The 20,039-nt window shown below is 46.1% G+C and overlaps 1 protein-coding gene across 1 annotated transcript; it reads right to left on the bottom strand.

Annotated features, from left to right (window-relative positions):
* Positions 1–45: 45 nt before the first annotated feature.
* LOC139676454 (cytochrome P450 2J2-like) lies at positions 46–11,105 on the bottom strand. The gene is made up of 10 exons (XM_071565466.1): positions 11,020–11,105; positions 10,542–10,832; positions 8,852–9,014; positions 8,080–8,220; positions 5,977–6,137; positions 5,044–5,220; positions 4,345–4,486; positions 3,590–3,777; positions 2,520–2,658; positions 46–2,090 (listed from the first exon to the last, which is right to left on the bottom strand). The coding sequence occupies exons 2-10, from the start codon at positions 10,746–10,748 to the stop codon at positions 1,912–1,914; spliced, it is 1,497 nt and encodes a 498-aa protein (XP_071421567.1). The 5' UTR covers positions 10,749–10,832; positions 11,020–11,105; the 3' UTR covers positions 46–1,911.
* Positions 11,106–20,039: the final 8,934 nt, after the last annotated feature.

A 20,039-nucleotide genomic window follows, 5' to 3' on the forward strand; every position in this document is an offset into this window, starting at 1 on the left:
AAGCTCAAATGTAATGGGGAAACACAAATTTGAAATGGACGGGAGAAGAGGGAGCAACATTTACTCACAAGCCAATGCAAATAATAGAATCTGTAGCCACATGCCAGAGGTCAGATCTTCAGCAGAATAAAAAAAAATGGAGAGAAAGCAGTGCCTGGTCCCACGTGGCTTTGAAAACTTCATAGGTACAAAAAGTCCAGAGATTACTTATGTTTTCTCTTTAGGAAAAAGAAAAACACAACTTGGGAGCCTGTGACTGCAAACTATTAATTAAAAACAAATAGGATTCAAGTGATCAGTTGGAAGGACAGGTCAGTGAGAGAATCCCTGTGTGTCCGGCGTGGCAGGGATGTGATGTGCAGAGGGCTCTCCCATGTGGCCTAAATCTGCCACTGCACAGGCATTGCTTTCTACTACAGGAAAATGGTTATTGCCAGGGATGGAGGAGAAAATGGGTGGAAAGTGAACTCTTATTAACTATCCCGTATCCTATGTGGGCGCCCATAGAAAAGTCATGTATGAAAGGTGAGAAGGAAAAAACAGGAAAAAGAAGAATCTTTGCTGTGCCTTCACAGCAGACAGAAGCACCCAGGAGACAGCATTCCTAAGCATCAGTGGTTCCAGAAATGAAACAACTCATGACAAGTTTCCTGTTTAATTAACTCTTCTGCAAAGGGCCCTGGTATGGGCAGGGGCAGTGTGTCCATCCCTGAGGGGTCCATGTCCCCACCCACTTGCTCAGCCCACGCTGTGTCCGTGTCAGTCATGCAGGGCCACAAATCTTTGCCAGAAACAGAGGGGAAGTGTCAAACTCGTGACTTCCCCCCACAAACCACTTCCTTCCTCACAGCCGCGGGCATGACCCCTCCAACACTCTCTGCTCCTTCTCCTTCTGCTGGGCTTTGGAAAAACTGCTCCCAAGAAACTCACTAGATTATTGTTTTGCAGCTGTTCTGTTTTTATTTCATTGCCACAAACCTTTTGCTTTTCTATTACAGTATTGCAATACTGTACTTTTATAGTCATTCCAGACTTGCTGGTAGCACAGCTCCTTGTGCCATCCCACTTGGGGGGGCTTTGTAGAGGATGCTCCTTATTCCCTGTTGCTTCCTAACTAAAACCTTCCGTATTATCTACGAGATCCAAAAACAGCAAGCTGCTGCAGAGATCTCTGCTTAGATGTTTCCAATCCCTTGAAGTCTTCAAGGCTGGGTTGGATGGGGCTTGAAGGAACCTGGTCTATTTGGAAGTATCCCTGGCCATGGCAGGGGTGTGGAAACGAGATGAGCTTTAAGGTCCATTCTAACCAAACCCATTTGGTGATTCTTTGATTTCCATCACAGAGCAGCAATGTGGTGGCACAGGGAGTGCCCACCACACTGAGCCCAATCCTACCTGAGGCTCAGGATTGTCCATGGCCACCTTGACCATTTGTTTACACCTTGTCCAAAGGCAGCTGCTCCCCCTGACCTGGGACACCTCAGAAAACACAGCCCTTGGCTCTTTGGGGTGCTGCAACTTCGGGATTTTGCAGTTGCTAAATGCTCTCTGGGTGTTGGGCATATCCCATATGGATAAGTCAACATGAAAACCTATTTTGCAGCTCGCAGACACCTTCCTGGGAGTTGCTAATGGGGGAAACTATGTAATAAGGCTTTTAAATTCATGCATTTTGTTGAACTGGTAAAGAGGAGGAGGAATGAGGTGAAGGGAAGAACCACAAGGGTTGTCTTTGTTGCAGTGTGCAGGATGTGACCCTCCTGCCCTTCCCCTGCCACCCAGATGCTGGTGGGTGCTCGACCTCCATGGCCCATCATTTCAGCCCCAAACCTATGGGGTGGATGGGAGAATGGACACGCTCCAGTGTGTGGAGGGCTGCAGAGGGGGGTCATGGGGCAGCCCACGCCAACCTCAGTCACGAGACAAGGCGCAGATCTGGAAGGGCTTGGGGCAGCGCGTGAGGCTGAGCGTGAAGGCGAAGCTCAGCGCGGCATCCGCCGGTGCCCGGAAGGTGAACTTCTGCAGGAGGGCTACGAAGAAGATGAAGAGCTCCGTCCTGGCAAGCTGCTCCCCGGGACAAGCCCTCTTGCCTGAAAAGGAGCAAAAAAATAACCTAAAAGAGCCCCGAGCGAGCTTCAGACGCCTCGGAGTCTCCTCTCGCTCAGGTTGCGGCAGCTTTTCTTCCTGGGAAGGTTAGGTGGCAATGTTCACCCACACAATCTGCTCAAACCTTCCCCAGAAGTTACTGCTCAGCAAACTGCGGCTGCTCAGACAGGCAGAGAGGGGAAAAAAAGAAACACAGTTATGCAACTCGTGCAAGAGGGAAAAAGGCTTTTTTCTTTTATCCTGCAATAACAAAATTGATTTCTCTTCCACTCCAGGCATCCAGTATTAGCAGTGACTGGGATTTTCGCTGTGGGGATGGGCTGGAAGCTGGAGCAGGAGCCCCCTACTCTCCAAGCAGTGTCTCATAAAAGCATTGCAAAAAAGGAAAGGCACCTCCCCATCCATCATCCTACCTGCAGAGAAGGGCAGAAAAGCCTCCCGCCTCTTGTACTGGCCGTTTTCCAGGAAATGTTCAGGATTAAAGGTGTCTGGAGTCTCCCACACGTTTTTGTCGAACATTATCGAAGTCAGGCTGGTCATCAGGGTGGTGCCCTGCGAGAGGTGGGGAAAGCGGGCGATTACGCACTGGGGAAGAGCCGACGTGTTGTCAGACTGGGTTATTATTAGCTCTGTTCCACACACGGCGTAAACTACATCTTCTTAAGGGCAAAACGTTGGATTTCCCCCCCTAAGCTATGTAATTAAACCCTACAGGATTGTTCACTTCTGTGTGGCTTTATGTATCACCGTAGTGTTGCTCCACACCTTGAGCTGCTGTGACACGAGATTTTAATGTAAACCAACTTTAAATTGGTATCACTGCGTTCCCAGAGGAATTGGAGGCAATTTAATCACATAATTTTCAACCCATTTGTTTTATTCTGCCTTAAAAAAAACCCTAAAAACCAAACAACTGATCTGGTTTGTCACCTCATCCTCCATCAGCAAGAGAAATATTCTGATCAATGTGGAGGAAAATGCCCAGATTTTTTATTTTTAATTTTCCTTGATGCAACCAGTCATATAGATGGAAGAGACTACTTATGTCTAAATCTCGTATTTGCTTTTGTAATTGTAACACAGTGTGTGTGCAACAATACCCATTACCTGGCTTTCATCAAGTTCTGCTTTTAACAGATGAATTTAATACTCTGTGGAATGAACAAACCCAAACTGTTTGCTTTTCCATGTTTCTTGTCCCTCTGTGCTCCTAATGTGTGGATTATAAAATTATAAAATTTTAAGGGATAAATCTTTTAAAACTGAAAATAACGACCAACACCAGAAGGATCTCACAATTCTCCTCTGTAAGGAATTTAAATGCACAACAACCCCACAGCCTCCCCCAGGAGGGCTTGTACTTTCTGTATAACAGTGATATCTCCATAAAATGATGCTGGTTGGTTCCCCTCCAGGTGAGATTGGGAACTTGGGCCATGAAGACCCTGCTGTGGTGGGATGGAGGCTGGTGGTCTCCACGCACTTTGGGCAGGTGGAAGCCAGCCAGGGTGGTGTTGCTGGTGGCCATCCTGGGCACCCCCAGTGGCACCACGTTGCCCATGCGCAGGACCTCGCTCAGCACCGCGCTGGTGTAGGGCATGTTCTCCTTGTCGGCCATGGTGGGCTGGCGGGACTGCCCGAGCACCGCGTCGATCTCCTGCTGCACTTTCTCTGTGGAGAGCAAAACAAATTAAAAATGTCTGTCTTTGTAGGATCTTTAAGGTTGGAAATGCCCTCTAAGACCATTGAGTCAAATCATTAACCCAGCACAGCCAGGCCTCCACTAAACTGTGTCCCCAAGCAGCACATTTATACTCCTTTTGGAACATTTCCAGTGGTAGTGACTCCACCATGTCACTGGGCAGTCTCTTCCAGGGCTTAACAACCCTTTCAGTGAAGAAATTTTCCCTAATATCCTATCTCAACCTCCCCTGGCACAACTTGAGTCTGCTTCCTCTTATCCTATCACTTGCTCCCTGGGAGAGGAGACTGACCACCATCTGGTTACAACTTCCTTTCAGAGAGTTGTACAGCATGACAAGGTCCCCCCGGAGCCCCCTGAGTCTTTTTTTTTTTCAGGTTAAACACTCCCAGTTCCCTCATCCGCTCCTTCAGAAGGTTCCCAGTAAGATACCTGGGGCACAGGTATGTCCAACACATGGCAGAGCTGGGATAACTCTGCCCTGGGTTTCGCTTGTCTAGTTTTGGGCTGAGCAAAGGACCCCTGAGTGGCCCTACCCTGGATGTGGGGGTGTGTGGCCATGTAGAGCAGAGCCCAGCGGATGGCGGTCGCCGTTGTCTCAGTCCCAGTTAAGAACAAGTCCAAGGTGGAGCACAGCAGGTTTTCCTCGTGGAAATATGAGCTGGTGTCACCTTTAAACTAAGGGGAAAAACATAGCAATGAAAACTCTTATTAAGGAGGGGATGATGCTTTCAAAAACCCAATCCAAAACCACCTGGATGTAACTCAAGTCCTGCAGCTCCTTTATTATCCACCAGCCCCGAACTTGGAAATTTCTAGCTTTTACTTTCACTGAATTTCAAGCCCTATGGACTGTTTTGAAAGACACCCTGGTTGCTTTAGAGCAGTTCTTGAAAGCTGGTAGTGTTTTTAAATGTCAGCTTTCACAATAGCAAACACAGGCCTGTGAGCTCTCATTGAAACCTGAACATGTTCCCTGAGAGTCCTCCTACACCCTGTGACAGAATGAAAAAGGGAAGAAGACAAAGTGTAAATACTTTCAAATGAAAAAAATTAAATCTGTGTGTTTTCAAAGTGATGAGGCTCCTGCTGTTGCTAAAACTTGATGTGGCAGAGGTAGGGAGGAGAAGGCATGAGGAGTGTGAGGCATAAGCTCCCCTGACAAAACAGCCTTGAGTCTTCTCTGCTCATTCTGTGGGTTAATCTTTAGGTGGTTTTAGGTGTTTCCCTCCTACCTTTTCTATTTCTTTCAGGTAACAGCCAATGTAATCTCCTGCCTCAGACTGGTCCAAATCCTCCTTGTGCTTTGCAATCACACCTTTCACAAAGTATTGAAGCTTCTCCCAGTGCCTGAAGATTTTCCTGAAGGGCCCTGGCAGCCATCTCATGACCAAAGGAAAAGCATTGTACAGCTGGTGAGAAATCAAACAGAGCAAAAGAGCATTTCTTGTGTTAAAGGAGCAGATACCATAGTTGAGATGATAGGACAATTTATTAACTCTGCTTGTTTGCAGGTAAAAACGTCGGTTTTGCTACAAAGGTCCAGTTTGTACAAATTTACTTACACAGATGGAAACAAGTACAAACAAGATAAGACTTGGCCAGATGTTTTCTGCTGATGAAATTCTCTGAGGGGCCAAAGATTGGCCAGAGGTGAGTTGGGGGCAGATCAACCCTTTAGTGCCCCCACGGAGGGGCAAAGATCAGATCTGACACATGGCATGTGGCCATTCAGAAACTACATCACCAAATCCACCCATTTTGGCTTTAAATGTGGAATCTCAGACAGGTTTGTCATAAATAAAAGTCATTTGAGAAACTGGTTAGGATATGGGTGGGGAAAAATATAGGAATTTTCACAGAGAACACTATTAATTCTTGTAGAAACATTTTTAAGGGTTCTCCATTGCTCTTTGGTTAGGAATAAGATTGGTTTTACAATCCTATACTGGTTTTTTTCCTCTCTGTGCCCCAATAACTTTTACTAACTTCCTTGCTTTCCTAATAGATAGATGGGTATTTCCAGTCTAAATGCAGAACAATATTTTTGGTCATTTTCCTTATGACTTTTTCTACAGGGAAAAGAGAATTATATCAGTGCCTTAGAAACTCCAGTTTCTGAGCTCTTACATGCAGCTGAACCTGGAAAAACCTCCAAGAGGCTTTACCTGGCCCCAGAAACTTCCAATGAGCAGCAGCGTTTCAGCCAGTGAGTGCAGTAATTCCTGGAAACGGTTGTCATGGTAGTCAAAGCGGTTCCCAAAAGTTATGGAGCAGATGATGTTTGAAACAGCACTATTAATTTTGTAATGAGGGTCAAATGGTTGTCCTGGAGGAAACAAAATGGAAGGAAATTGCTTGAAAAGCAGGTTGTAGCCAGGTGGGAGTCAATCTCTTCTCCTGGATAACACACAACTGGACAAGAGGAAATGGCCTCAAGTTGTGCCAGGGGAGATTTAGATTGGATATGAGGGAAAATTTCTTCACTGAAAGGGTGGTCAGGCAGTGGTGGAGTCACCATTCTTGGAAGTGTTTAAAAGGCTTATGAATGTGGCACCTGGGGACATGGTTTGGTGGTGAACATGGCAGTGCTGGGTTAACAGTTGGACTCAATAACCTTAAGGGTCTTTTCCCTACCTAAATGGCTCTGTGATTCTAGGATTCTAAAGACAGATTTCTTTTTTTCTTTCTTTAAATTCTTAGTCAAAACCACATTCTCTCCAAGACCCACAGCTGTGAGGCTGAGGTGAGACCTCACCTACTTCTCGCCCATGGTGATGCTAAAGCTTCACTTGGGGCTTGGGCTACCCACCAACCCCATCACCTCCAGCATCCCTCCAGAGGTTGGGCATTGTGGGCCATGACATCCTTTCTCTGAGGACATACCCTCCTGTCTCCAGGCCAGGCTGCTGTCAGACACTGACATTAACACACAGTTGCCCAAGCAGGGTTTGAACTACTTTCCAGAGAAAACAACCAGGAGCATGTCATGCCATGGCTGTTGACTTTGCAAACTCCAACATGTGCTTGATGCCAAACACCAGGACAGAGTCCCTCAAAGCTTAGCCCAGGGCAAGGAGCTCAAGACTAACTATGCTGCAAAAATACCTTTAGTTGCCCACCACAAAGAAATCAAGTGAGATGGGGAAGAGAGGGAAGAGGGCTGCAAGTCTCTGTGCCCACTGTAAGCTCCAGCAACAGCTCATACAGCCCATAGATGTGACACACATTGATAAGAGTTAAGTGTGATGTGACACCTGTCACCTCTGCGTTCCCTGGGAGGGCTTTTGAGCAAAGACCATCATCAAACAGGGCACTTCTCAGCAGCCTGGAGAGCTCCTTGCTGTGACATGAGAGACTAATCTGGGTACCAAACCCAGCCCAGCCCTGAGCTGCTGTCTCTACACGGGGAGCATCCCTTTGAAATGCAAGGCACTCTGCACAGGACTGCTGAGCTCCTCACTCTTCAAGAAAGTAATTAAACCAGGCTGGTGCTCAGATATCAGAGTGATGGACATGATCACTATTTGTCATTACTAATGGGAAGAAAGGCTCAAACCAGCAGCTTAATTAGTTTATTGATTAGGACTATAAAGGACTATAATCAATTGGCAATGTGGAGTATTTGGCCTGTTCAGTGCAACAGCAATTAAAATGGAGCTAGTTTAGTATATAATTTCACAATTCCTATTTAGATCTTTCTTATTTACTATATATAGCTCCATAGAATTGCTCAACCCCATCTGCTTCTATTTAAAGCTGAAGTGCAACATCACCCATGTACCAACATACAAATTATTCTTACTAATATCCCTCTGGCAGTTTTTAAAAGCTGGACCATAAAAGAGCAAAGCACACACTTCATCTGTGTGTGATACAAAAGGAAAGCCTGACTAAACAAGTTTTAAAATACTTTGTAAAACCAAGGACAAGCAGAGGTTAACTAAGCCTCTGAGTGGAAGTGCCTGATAGCAGGAGAGCTGCATTTATTCCTTCACAGAATACAGGAGACACCTTCTTAGCCATAGAAACGTGCATGTTTTAATAACAACTGACTATATATTTGCTTGATATTAATAAGGAAGAACTGAAATAGGAGGCCTGAGGTCTAAAATACGTGCTAAAAGGCACAGTCTGGAAGTGTAAGATAGAGATTTAAGCTATTGAAGAAATGTTTTGCATGTTAGGAGCTGTGCTGGGGTAAGAGTTTGACTTCTCATTGTTCAGTTAGCTGGAAGCTCTGAGCACAGTGCTGTACATTAACTCCCCACCTTTCTCCTCCTCGATCGCCTCCACCAGGTACCGACTCTCCTCTTGCACTTTTTCCTCGCAATTCACAGCAAGGCTTTTCAGTGTTGCCAAAGCAAACTTCCTCTGTTGCCTCCATATGTGCCCGTTTGAAGATATGAGCCCTGTAGGTGGAAAAACCCAAGTGAGCAGACCTCTCTCTGGGTCATGTGTGAGCATCAGGATTCAGAAACGGCCATTCATCATGAACAAAACCCCCAAACCAAAGCAAACAAAGCCCATAGACATGGAAAAACTATGGCTTTGCCTGGGAATTAAAATTCAAGAGTAATTGGCTTATGTTAAAGATCTTTAGCTCTATGGATTTGCTTTAATCTGCTACTTTGTCACTTTGCGTGGGAAAAAAAGGTGTAAGCCAAAATACTATGAGCACTCTCACGCTGCTGGCAGAGCTGCAGGCAGGAGCAGCACATCCCAGCTCTGGAGCTGTGTGCAACTGAGGCAGAAAAAGTAAAGGAGAAATGAAAACCAAGGGGAAAACTCTTCAAATATATCGATCACTGCGCAGCTTGAATTTATTTCTCCTCTTTCATCAAGACCTGGCTTTGATCCTATCCTCATCCCTAAATCTCAGAGAGATTAAAACATATTCCTGTGAGATTATTAGTCTGAGTTCAATTCTTGTCTCCCCCGGTGCAATTCACAAGGGTTGAATTCAACCTGTTCCTTCTGCTCTAATTGTTAACATTTCAAATAGATGACAGATTTGTCCCAAAATCCTGGGGTTGTGCTTACCAAAACCTTTAAATATTTCTTGGAGGAGTGGGATATTTGGCCGATCGGCAAATATTTCAGCCTGGTGGACAAGAGCTTCTCTCACCATCTGGTACCCGTTGACAACCACAAAAGTCAGACTTCCAAACTGCACACTGAAGATGTTCCCGTAGCGACCAGTGAGCTGAAAGAGAGTTCATTGCCCTCTGAGATCCACAAGGCAGGGAATTTCAAAACTCATCTGGACAAGACCTCCAACAAGGGCATCTCACTTTGAATTTAATCCTGCTTGAAGCAAAGGGACTGACGAAAATCCCAAACCCAAGCCTGCAGGTCCCATCCAATCTAAACTATTCCAGGAGAAGGCATAAAAGGGCTGGAGAGCTGTGGTGTGGGAGAGATGGTTTGCTTGTGTTTGTTAGCAAGTGTGACCTGGGTTTTACCAGGTGTTTTCATCACTTTGACTTGTATCAAGGACAGGACTTGCTTTGTAACTGCTGGGCATCTGCTCCATCCCTCCTCTTCACAGAATGAGTACAAAAGGTGGAAGCACCACCTGGGTCACCACACTCAGGCTCTTCCTGCTGAGGGCAAAGCACAACAAATTCTCTTTTTCATCAGCTTTGTGTTTAAAGTAGGGGGGTTTCTTCTCCAGCTATCCCATTTAGAAGGGGACTTCACCTGCTTATGGCTAGAAACAGACTTCTAATTTTAAGACAAATTATAGCCGTTTTCATTGCATGGACATTGCTTGTCTTAGTGTCTCCTCCCTGATGTATAAGAGCAAAGGACAATCATATCCTCTCTCTGCCAAGGGGCTCATCCGTTTCTTAGTATGAGTCTACATGGAAAGGCACACAGAGTGACCCTGAAAGGAGCCTGGGACCAAATGGGAGTCTCAGTGATTGTGTGTGTAACTGAATGGGATTCATTTTCTTAACAATAATTGTGTGTATTGACAAAATATTCTGAGTTTGCTGCCTCAGCCTTCCCCAAGGGTTCCCTCAGGGGACATCTGTGCTAGTGGCCTGTGAAAACCCAGGGTAGACAAGCTGGTGTCAGCCTCACCAGTAAAATCAAGAGATAAATAGTCACCAAAAAGGATATTTGCAACCAGCAAGTCAGAACTTCTTCCACCTTTTCAGAGAGACATACTCAGCATGTATAAAATATCTCTCTTTTGCTGGTTTTGATGGTAGTCAAAGCTCTGGAAAACTTTCCAGGGCAATCACTGCCTCTTTCTGCAACACAGAAAAAGCCACAGAGCTGGTTAACTCAGAGTCTTAAATATTTCTTTCAGATGTAATGGTGTGAATCATTACCCTGTGAGCAAAGAAAATTTCCAGAGGTGATCCTCACAGTCCAAACAGGTCATTTCTCACACAGCCCTTGCCATCTCTCCCCCAGCCTGGCCCAGCCCTTCAGAACCCTTCCTGTGCTTCAGAAGGAAATGGTTATGGTCAGATGTGGGGGGAAAGAGGAGGAGCATGTAGGTCTTCCTCCTTTATGGATTTCTTTTCCACTGGACCTTTCTACTTCCGTGGAATAGGAGGGGATAGTAAGAGATAAAACCAAGAAGGGTCATCTATCATACATTGTTATTACATAGGTAGTTCTTCAGGGTTGCCCTTGCTGTCTCATAGTTGTGGCAACAAAAGTCATAGAACAGGTAAGACACTGTTAGTAAGAGAAATGTCCGTGGAGCTCTTACCTTCTGCAGTGCAAGATGGAGAGGCTGCTTAAAATCCACAAAGGTTCCTACAAGAGGAAAGAGCTGTGGCCCTGGAGGGAAATTCCTGGGTCGTCTCTTTTTCACAAGGTCAACAACCAAAAGAAACAAGACCAGAACCACCAAGAGCATCCGACCGTTGAACTTTCCCAAGACAGAAATCAAATCAGGCCAAAACTGAAGCTCCATCTTGGCTGATGAACTCACAGGTTTTCATCCCAGAATGGGACGTGTTTCTGGTGTTACGTTTGCTAAGACAGGAGTAGGGAAGGACTGGAAAGGAAACAAAACAAACAAAGACTGATATCTTACTGAGGACAGGACTTGCCACCGGCGAGCTGCTCTCCCACGTACAGCTGCTGCCAGACCTCCTGCTGAGTAACTAACTTTAAACACCGAGATCTCCAAAGACAACCCCAAAACCTCAAAACATCTGGCCAAAAAAAGCAATCTTGCAAACCTTCAGCTTTACATCTCTGTCAGCTCCCTAATTGTCTTATAGAAGAGCATTCCTCCCTTTTGCCCTTCACAAGTAGCTCCTTTATAGACACCTAGCTGGGATTATCAGTGTGGCAAACATTTGAGGTGAGGTGAAAGCAGCTTACTTGGCTAATTGCATATGGTGGGCTTTGCGCAACTTCAGAGATGGTGAGGCATCTGAGGTGATGGGCACCACACACGTCGCTAAGGGCTGATCCTGTTAAGTGCTAAGCACCATCTGCAAGGAGCTGGATGCCTTCAGTGCCCACCAAAGCCTTCCCAGCTTTGCCAGAGCCATCAGGTGAGGTTCAGACAAGGGAAGCACTGCAGGAGCCCAGGGCTCTCCCAGCCACTTAAATGAGAGCTAAAGGAGCTTAATTCTGGGAGTGAGAACATAGGCTCATGCGCTTGCCATGAGTTGCAACTTATGCATTTAAATCTCCAGGGTTTTCTGAAAATCTCCTTTGAATTAAGCTTCATGCTGTCCTGGGGGAAGGCTGTGCACTGACAGTGACCTCTGTGACTGGGAATCAACCTCGTGTCACCTGCTGATACTTTGGCTACAACTTGTTCTCAGCTCTTTTTTTCTTCTTCTTTTTTTTTTTAAAGAAATTGACTTTGAAAACAATCTAAATTTATACACCAAAGCAAAGCTGTCAATAATAAGTACTTGCCTAGAAGTTACAGTGAGGAAATCAGAAGGTTGGTAAATTTTTATTGTCGTAGAATCCCAGAATAGTTTGAGTTGAAAGGGAAGTTAAAGATCACCCAGTTGCAATCCCCTGGCATGAGCAGGGAAGCCATGTCTTCAGTACTTTTCAAAAAGCTTTAATTTTTCAGAAAACAGTAATTGAGAAAAAGTTTGGTATTCTCTGGTCTTTCAAGCTTTCAAGCTGTCTGTGTCTTTCATCACCTTAGAAGCACACACAGGCTGCAAGACAGACCTGCACCTTGGCCACTGCAGGAATCCTTTTCAATAGGCAATACCTGTCTGCAACCCACCCTTCTCGCTTTGAAATACTATTTACAGGTTCATGGATGGGATTAGGCACCAAATGGGGAGCAGTAATGGGACAAACATCTCACACCACTTGTCTACAAAGCATATTTTGCATGTCACTGTAGCACAGCTGCGAGCAGCGGTGGTTGGACATGCTTTGCTTCTCCCCTTGCTGAAACACCAACCCTCACATTCCAGCCTTCCTGGTGTGGCAAGCCAAGCCTCGCTCACCAGAGGCTAAATCAGGATAGCAGGCTCGTGCTCTTCATCCTGGCATCGGGGAGATGACTCGGTTGGTGGAGGTGTCAGCCTACAGCATGCTCAGAGGGACTGTGATGATAAGGCGTCAACTTCTGCTAGCCCAGTTTCACTCCTCTGTTCCTCGCTATGCCATATGATTTGTCAGCATGCACACAGAGTGCAGATCCCTCTACCACTTGTGGCTGCTGTGAATCGGGCTATGTGCAAAGCCAAGGTGTTAATGTGTTCTTCTGGGTGGTGTTGTGGGGGTGGATGCATCGTGGTTGACAGGAGAAATGTTATTTTTAGCAGGAGGAGCACATTTTGCATGTACTCACATGTGTCTTGTCAGTCAGAAACCTCAAGCCTATTCCTTTGCCTTGAAGCTTCACATGTCCAAATGCATCCCCTCACAAAGTTCTTAACATGCCAGATTTACTAAAAATTGGGGAAGAGCATTCCAGTATTAGCAGGGCTCCCCCAACCTCGGCAGGCAATAACACCAGAGTCATCAAACTGGTGTGACGATGCTATTTTGGGTCCCAGGCTTTAATCAACTCAGTGCTCAGCACATGGTGATGTGCAAGTCCCCAAGACACTGAGGAAGCCACGTCACTGCAGTGCATGGGCAGTGCAAAGGGGTTGGACAACTCTGATTTTTACAGTCTTGATAAAGACCCTTAGTATAAGATCCTGGTTACCTGGAAGATGAACCTGTTCCTCTGGTCAGCACCATGAACACAGGAACATCAGTCTTACGAGGTCCAAATAACCAAAATTTGAATCAACATGAAGATGTGAACCCACACATCTGGTAAGGAACAGGATGTTCCCCCAGTTTCTCCTTGAATACCTTTTCTGACCCCAGTACACAACTTTTGGCCACCTCACCTGAGCTCCTGGATACCCTGTAGATAAATTGTGCCATATTGCATGGACACACACACATCACTGCTTGAATATTAAGGCATCTTGAACAGCCAACAGACAGAAATTGGCCCATATGCTTTGTACCTTCTTCCCTGGCTAGATGTCTAACTGTGTGCAGAAGGTTTTGAAACACAAAGAGAAACATTCTGTTAAAAATGCAATTACCATTTGTTTTTCAAGATAGAGTATCCCATTATTTTTTCCAGAGAAGTGAAATTCAATAAGGTTACAACAGAATGTAGTCCAACAGTTACCGTACTTCCAGAGCATTATTTAAGCTACAGAATTTCTTAATGATTAGAAACATATGTAGGAAAAATCACATGCAAAATGAAATGACTGGAGACAATTTTCCCCCAAAACACTTTTTTTCAGGCAAGTAACAGCTCATCCACCACTGTGGTTCCATCCATCACATTGGAGGTGTGAGACCCCCACCCACCCGAGGAGCTGCATGCTCAGGTCACGTCAACAAACAGGCTCCAGAGAAGTCCAGGGACCCGTCCTGATTTACACCAAGGAATATATTGCTGTTTCTTTCCTCTGTGTGTCAGTCCCAAAGGAGTTGGGCCATTTTTACCTTGGGCAAGCTGGTGAAGAGCAGCGACCACCCTGATGAGTGTCTTAAGGCCACGTTCCAGAGTGTTTTCACACGGATGCAGCTGCTGTTTCATGATCCAGCCCAGGTGAGTCTTCATGAACCTGGAGTCAATGACAGCTTTGGATACTCATTTCCTTCTAGGATTTACTTTACTGGATCAAATAAAACCTACCAGAGATATGTAATTTCAGAAAGTCATGAATGGGAAGTGCTGGGGCACCCAAACTCCTGGAGGAAGGCCAGGAAAGACATGGTTGAACTCATTTCTTAAGCTAAAGTTCTCTGCATGGGGTGGTTTCACTGGGACTTACGGGCTCCCATGGAAGCTCAGGGCTCAAATATACCTGAGACCTTGACTCCAAGCCCTGGAATCAGGGAGTCAAATCCGTGGTTACTGCTGTGCCTATGTGTTGAATAGTAAAATGCCTCCAGTTTTGCATCTTCCCTCTCTCCTTCATCACTCAGACTAGATGCAAATATTCACTAGGTTTTCCTGGGACCACAGACCTCTCACCCGTGCCTTCCTGGCCACAACAACGTTTCCAGCACTCGTTAGAGCTGGAAGGCAGGGAGCTGTCCCCAGGAATGGGTGGAGTGAAAGTGAGGCATTATGAGCGGTGTGAGCAGACCTACAGAGTGTCCCGCTGTGCCATCTGGGAAGGATCCCAGAAGATGGGACGCTCGGTCCCCTTGTGTAGCAGGCCAAAATTATCCCTTTTCTGCTGCAGCGCAGGGGTTGCCCTCAGACTTGTCAGCCAGATAATTATGTGTAGGTAGCACAAAGCGCTGCAGGGACCCTGGATCACCCCTGGCTTTTTGGTCTGTGGGCCAAGATTTGATTCCCTCCCCACCCCGGAGCTGCGCCGCCTTTGCCAGCGCCAAAGCGCGCGGAGCGCAGACGGACGCTCGGAACGGGCTTTGGGGGTGCCGGGTGTTCCCCCCGAGGGGGCCGAGCCCCAGGCACCGCCGGCGGCAGCCGCCCACCATCCCCCTGGCACGGCTCTCCCACCGTCTGCCGCAACCTGGCACAGCCGGGGCTGCAACCCCGGCTGTTCGCACGGCGCGGCTCCGCATCCCAGCCCTTCCCGCGGCTCTCCGCAAACCTCCGCGATGCTCTCCCTTCTAAGGCGCACCTTTTCAGTATTCACAGAGAAGAGTACAGTCACATATTCCTCTCAAAGCCACAAGGACTTGACTAGAGCTAAAATGTCATTTATGTACATATCACAAGCGTTTTTCTAGGCACAGATGTCTTTCTGGTGCCAATATGCTGTTTATGTACTTATCTGTCACAAGCACATGTCTACATACATATGCCCTGCTGGCAGAGGCACAGAGCATTTTGAAACTCTTATTAGACTGCTAATGAATAATACGCATACAAAGGAGAAAACAGAAGGTGGGTCTATCAGGAACAGCCTCTTTCTTAACTACCTTTTAATTGTAGGAGAGGAAGAAAAGAGATGAATTTTGATATGTTGGCATCTGTGAGGGCCTGCTTAGCAGCATCCAACGCCATCATTTTAAAAGTGGATTTTTCACAGGTTTGGGTATTTTGGGGGGGAGGGGAGGATTTTTTTTTCCTCTTAAAAAAAAACCCACAAAATTTTGACACTGAGAGTATTGCAAATCCTGGTGCCAATGATGTACGATAGTGTGATTGTCACCACGGAATGCTGAAAAGCCCGAGCAGCTGTTTGGCATATTGACAGTGCGAATTCGGAGCGTTTTAAATGCAAATGACAGTATTCAATTGATCGCAGGAAAACAATGGGTCATAGCCTTACCTTTCCTTGGCTATGCTCTGAATAATCAGGCTGCAAATCCATGCACAATGGGCATATTGTACACGTTGTGGGGATTTTGTTCCCCGCGTACACGGGGGTCGATGTGACGCTTCTTTTGGGCAGAGCCGAAATAGAGGCGTCCCAGGAACCTCGCTGGGGTGAGGTGGGGAAAAGGGCATAATTTGCTCCAAACCCACCACGTCCTAAGTGTCAGCCTGTTTTTCTTCACTTCTATCCTTTTCTGCTTGCTCTTTAATCATTCCCAAGGGTGGCTGGCTTTCTGCCTGACTTGTCTCCATTATACCCTGCTGCAATCAATATGGCAAGCAGAAAGCAGCGGGAGAAGGCATGTTCTGCTCGCAGTGAGAGCCGGTGGGAGGGAAGGAGATCAGGCCAGCCAGCTGCAACCCCAGCCCGGCAGGCAAGGCGAAATCCAGCCGAAAAAGCTGCCGCCAGACGGCTGAGTCCTGTTTCCTTCGTGGTGCCCCTGCCCGGCCGCGAGCAGCAGGTAAAGGTCTTCCTCCTTCTCCCAGCACAGGGAGGGCAGGCACGAAAACCTGGCCCTGGTAAATTTTGCACTGAAAGCTGCTTTTTTTTTTTTTTTTTTTGGCAGTGGAGGAAAGAAAAAGAAAGGTCTTTCCAAAGCAGAAAAAATCAGGAATGGGGGAGCCAGCCTTTCATCCTGAGCAGGTCTGCTATTTATGAACACTGGTGAGCACCTGGTGGTTCAGGTGGGTTCACTCTCATTCAGGTCTCCAAGGTTGGCCATACTAAATTGAAGGCAGCCACTCCCACTCCTGAGTATCCGTGCAAGAGTGGTGTGGATGAGGAGATCACCCTGGCAGTGCTCTCTGCTCATGGCTTTACTTTATTGCAGTATATATATAAATCTCCCCCCGACAATTTTAACTTCTTCCCTCTCCTTGGTTTGTAAGCCTGGAAGGGCTTTTCAGGACCCATTTCATTCCTGCAGCCCCCTGATTGTATCTAAGTTGCACCAGTGAGCAGTGGCAGTGCTTTTCTGTCTCCTGTGCTTCCATCCACCCTTCTCGTGTTTCAGTCCTAGGCACGATGGGTCAATCACTGTGTTTTGGATCTCCTTGGTGGGTGGGTTGTGTGCTCTGAGACATTTCTGAGTGCTTATGCAACACACCCCCTGTGCCAGAGCAGTTGCTGAGACATCTGCAAGATATCCATGCACAGATTTGCACCTGGAATCAGAAGGGTGAGTGGGACATCACAAATGTCTGATGCTTTTGTGCTGTGTGAAGGTGGAATCTCTGTGAGGGGCTCCTTGCACCAGAAACTGGCTTCTCCAGGGAACATGACAATTAGAAAAAGTTCTGTTCTAGAAGGGGAGGTTTCATGAGGAGTTGGGGTTGGAGGTCACTTGGTTAATGTCATCCATTTATGGAGCTCTGTTAGGAACCTCCACAATTTTTTTAAGGCTTTTCCAATCTCACCCAGCAATCCCAGATGCCCATCTTGCCAAGGTATGAAAATCAAGGGACTGTATGGCCAAATTACACCTACTTCACCGTTCACCCTTTCAGTCTCTGATGGAAGGCAATGAATAAGACCCATCATCCTTTTTACCTTTGCCTTCCTAAGATAAATCTGTTTACCTGCAAAACAGATGCATTAAAAACCAATCAGCCAATAGAAATAATTAGTTACAGCACAGGCATGTGATTTGCTCAGCCTCTGGAACGGGGTAATGTCTTGCTTAGCTTGAACTCCTTGCTGATGGATGCTTGGTGAAAGGTCTTGGAGACGATGTACTCAGCTAAACGCTGGGGAGACAGAGAGTGATTACTACAGAGAGACATTGCTCAAGTCAGCTCTGCAAGAAATTCATCACCAGCAGCATTGGCACCACACTTGAGCAGCAGCGTATGGAAACTGAACTGTAAAAAGTAACAAAATCAGGGAACTAAGGGAATGTTGTGTACCCTGAGCATGGGGGAATGCATCATCTCCCAGAGGGAGAAACGTTCTTAGTTAGCAGCCTTTTGTTTTGTTACAGGAAACGCTTGGATGAGGGAGTTTAGCTGGGAACACAGAGCCTTTGTTTTCTGGGAACAAAGGGAACCCAATCCACAGGTCGGTAATGGATGAACTTTCTATGCTGAGCTGGAAGGTAAAGCCTTGAGCTTGCAATAAAACACACAGGGCTGGCCTCTGGTGCCTAAAACCCCCATGGCCCAAACAGCTGCCCTGGGAGGGAAGTTTATAGCTCATAGTTGTGCTTATTGGCCAGAAGACCACCCTAAAATAAAGCCTCAACCAAGAGCAAGAGGAGGGGCTGCTGCAAAAGGCTGGTACCCCTTCCCAACATACACATGACTGAGCAGGATGCTCTTGATAAACCTTTAAAAGAAGATGTTGTTGCCTTTAGTCTGGAAGGCCAGTGCTTGCTGTGAGTCCTGGGGAACCAAGAATTGGGGTCTCCTCTGCCCCAAAGATTTTCTGGGAGCCTTTTCACCTGAAAGGGGGAGCACAGCAGCCTTCAAAGGCTCATGAACACCCAACAAAGCATTGAATTTCATGTTAATATGACAAAATCCCTCATTGTTTACACGTAGCTTGGCACATCTGGAACAAAAAAGAAGATGCCTTGTCTTCAGCTAAATGAGGGTCTGATCTCATCCTACCAGAAGGAGAAGGGCAACAATAAGATGACTCCACAATCATCCCTTGTGATGACAGGACAAGTAGAATTTTTCCAGTCCTGCTGGCAAACAGTAGAAGGCAAAAGTCTTGTGGAGACAGAAGGAATAAAAACAAAATGTCTTGCAGAAGGCTAGAAAACTTTCCCAAAGAATTTTCTTTAAACTTAACCACATGATTTACAAGCTTATTATTAGTTCCCCTCTCCTAACATAAAAAGGGAAATTAAAAAAGTGTAGATTAACACATTGTTGGATATATTCCAAGCTCTCAATTCCTCTGCTTAAAGGATTATTTTGACAAATCAAAGATCACTTTTTGGGTGGCCTGGAGAGATGCAGATTTGTGTTCTCTCTGTAGCAGAAGTGATCACTTCTTTAGGGTGCTTAGTTGTGCCTCTCAAATACAGAGGCAAATCCAGTTCAGCTCCTGATTTAACTAAGAGGCAGTTTAAGAACAACTCAAACCACTGTGAAAGGAACAATTGTCTTGAAATGAAAAAATAAATTTATATATATATATATATTCACTTAAAGGCAATCTTCGTAAACAGGTTGGACAAAACTATGAGGCTGGAGGAACAGATGGGAAAAAGGAACAAACAGATGGAAAAACTCTATTTCTGAAAAAAAAATAATCTATTTGTAAAGCTATAGCTACTTTGAATGAATGTTTCAATTTTAGGGAGCTGAAGCATCAGAAAATTCATAACAAGGCCATAAATTCATACAGCTGAGATCAATAGGATGGCAGGTCTTTGGGGCAGGTGAATAAAGTGCTTCCCAAACAGCCATGTACATTATTTATCCATACTTAATGCCTCCATCCACATGGATACTTTGCTGCCCTTTAAAGGCTGTATCTTATTGACTTTACAGGTAAAAATTATCTTTCAGCTTTTCATTAATCATCACTGGCTAATATATTAAAAGAAAAGGAGCAAGTTCACCTTGCTTTCTGTCATCTAATCACAGGAAAGAAATGGGCCTGAGCTCACCAGCACCATTAGAAAAGTCCTACAGGCAAGAAAGTGAGGGGTGAGCACCAGGCTCAGTTCCCTGACTTGATGGGGAAGTAAAGGCACCTCCAGTAAATTCCTCCTGTCCATCCAGCTGTTCTTGGTCAGCCCTCTGAGTAGTTACGGTGGGGAAGATCAAGAGCAAAAGAGGGAGGAAAGGTCTGACTCCAGGAGGAACCTCCCTTGCAGCAACTAAGCCATGCATGGGATGAGAGAACCTTGCAGGAAAACGTGGGTCGTGTGTTATAGTCAAAGAACCACCACCTGGAGGAATAAATCCAGCACACGTTTCACACAAAGTTTCATGGTGAAGATGGGTGAGATGCTTATAGAAAAAATTTTTTCCAGCCATAGACCAGGTGTCCAGAAACTCTCCCTGGAGTAAACAAGTTCAGCAACCTCCAAGCAGTGAATAGGAAAGGATAAAACAAAAGCACATTGCACAAAATGCGAATTTACCCTCAGGACTGGGGAGATGGGTGGTTGGGGCTGGACAGGCAGTGCTAATAGGTGCTGTTTTATGATCTTGGCTCTAATCCCTCTGAATCACAGCTGTGAGAAGGGACAGTAGAAGTGCTCCAGCTCACTGGGGAGATGCAGGGATTGAATTTTTGTCTGAGTACATCCAGCAGTGTGGAGGTAAAAACAGGATGTTTGTTTTCAGCCCAAGGACTGGGATGGGGATGTGGTGGCAGGGCCCCCCCTGCCAACTGTGTTTCCCTCTCTCCCTTATTTCAGGTCATTTCTTTCAAGT

The sequence above is a fragment of the Pithys albifrons genome, chromosome 10, assembly GCF_047495875.1.
Source record: "Pithys albifrons albifrons isolate INPA30051 chromosome 10, PitAlb_v1, whole genome shotgun sequence".
NCBI classification, from domain to species: domain Eukaryota; kingdom Metazoa; phylum Chordata; class Aves; order Passeriformes; family Thamnophilidae; genus Pithys; species Pithys albifrons.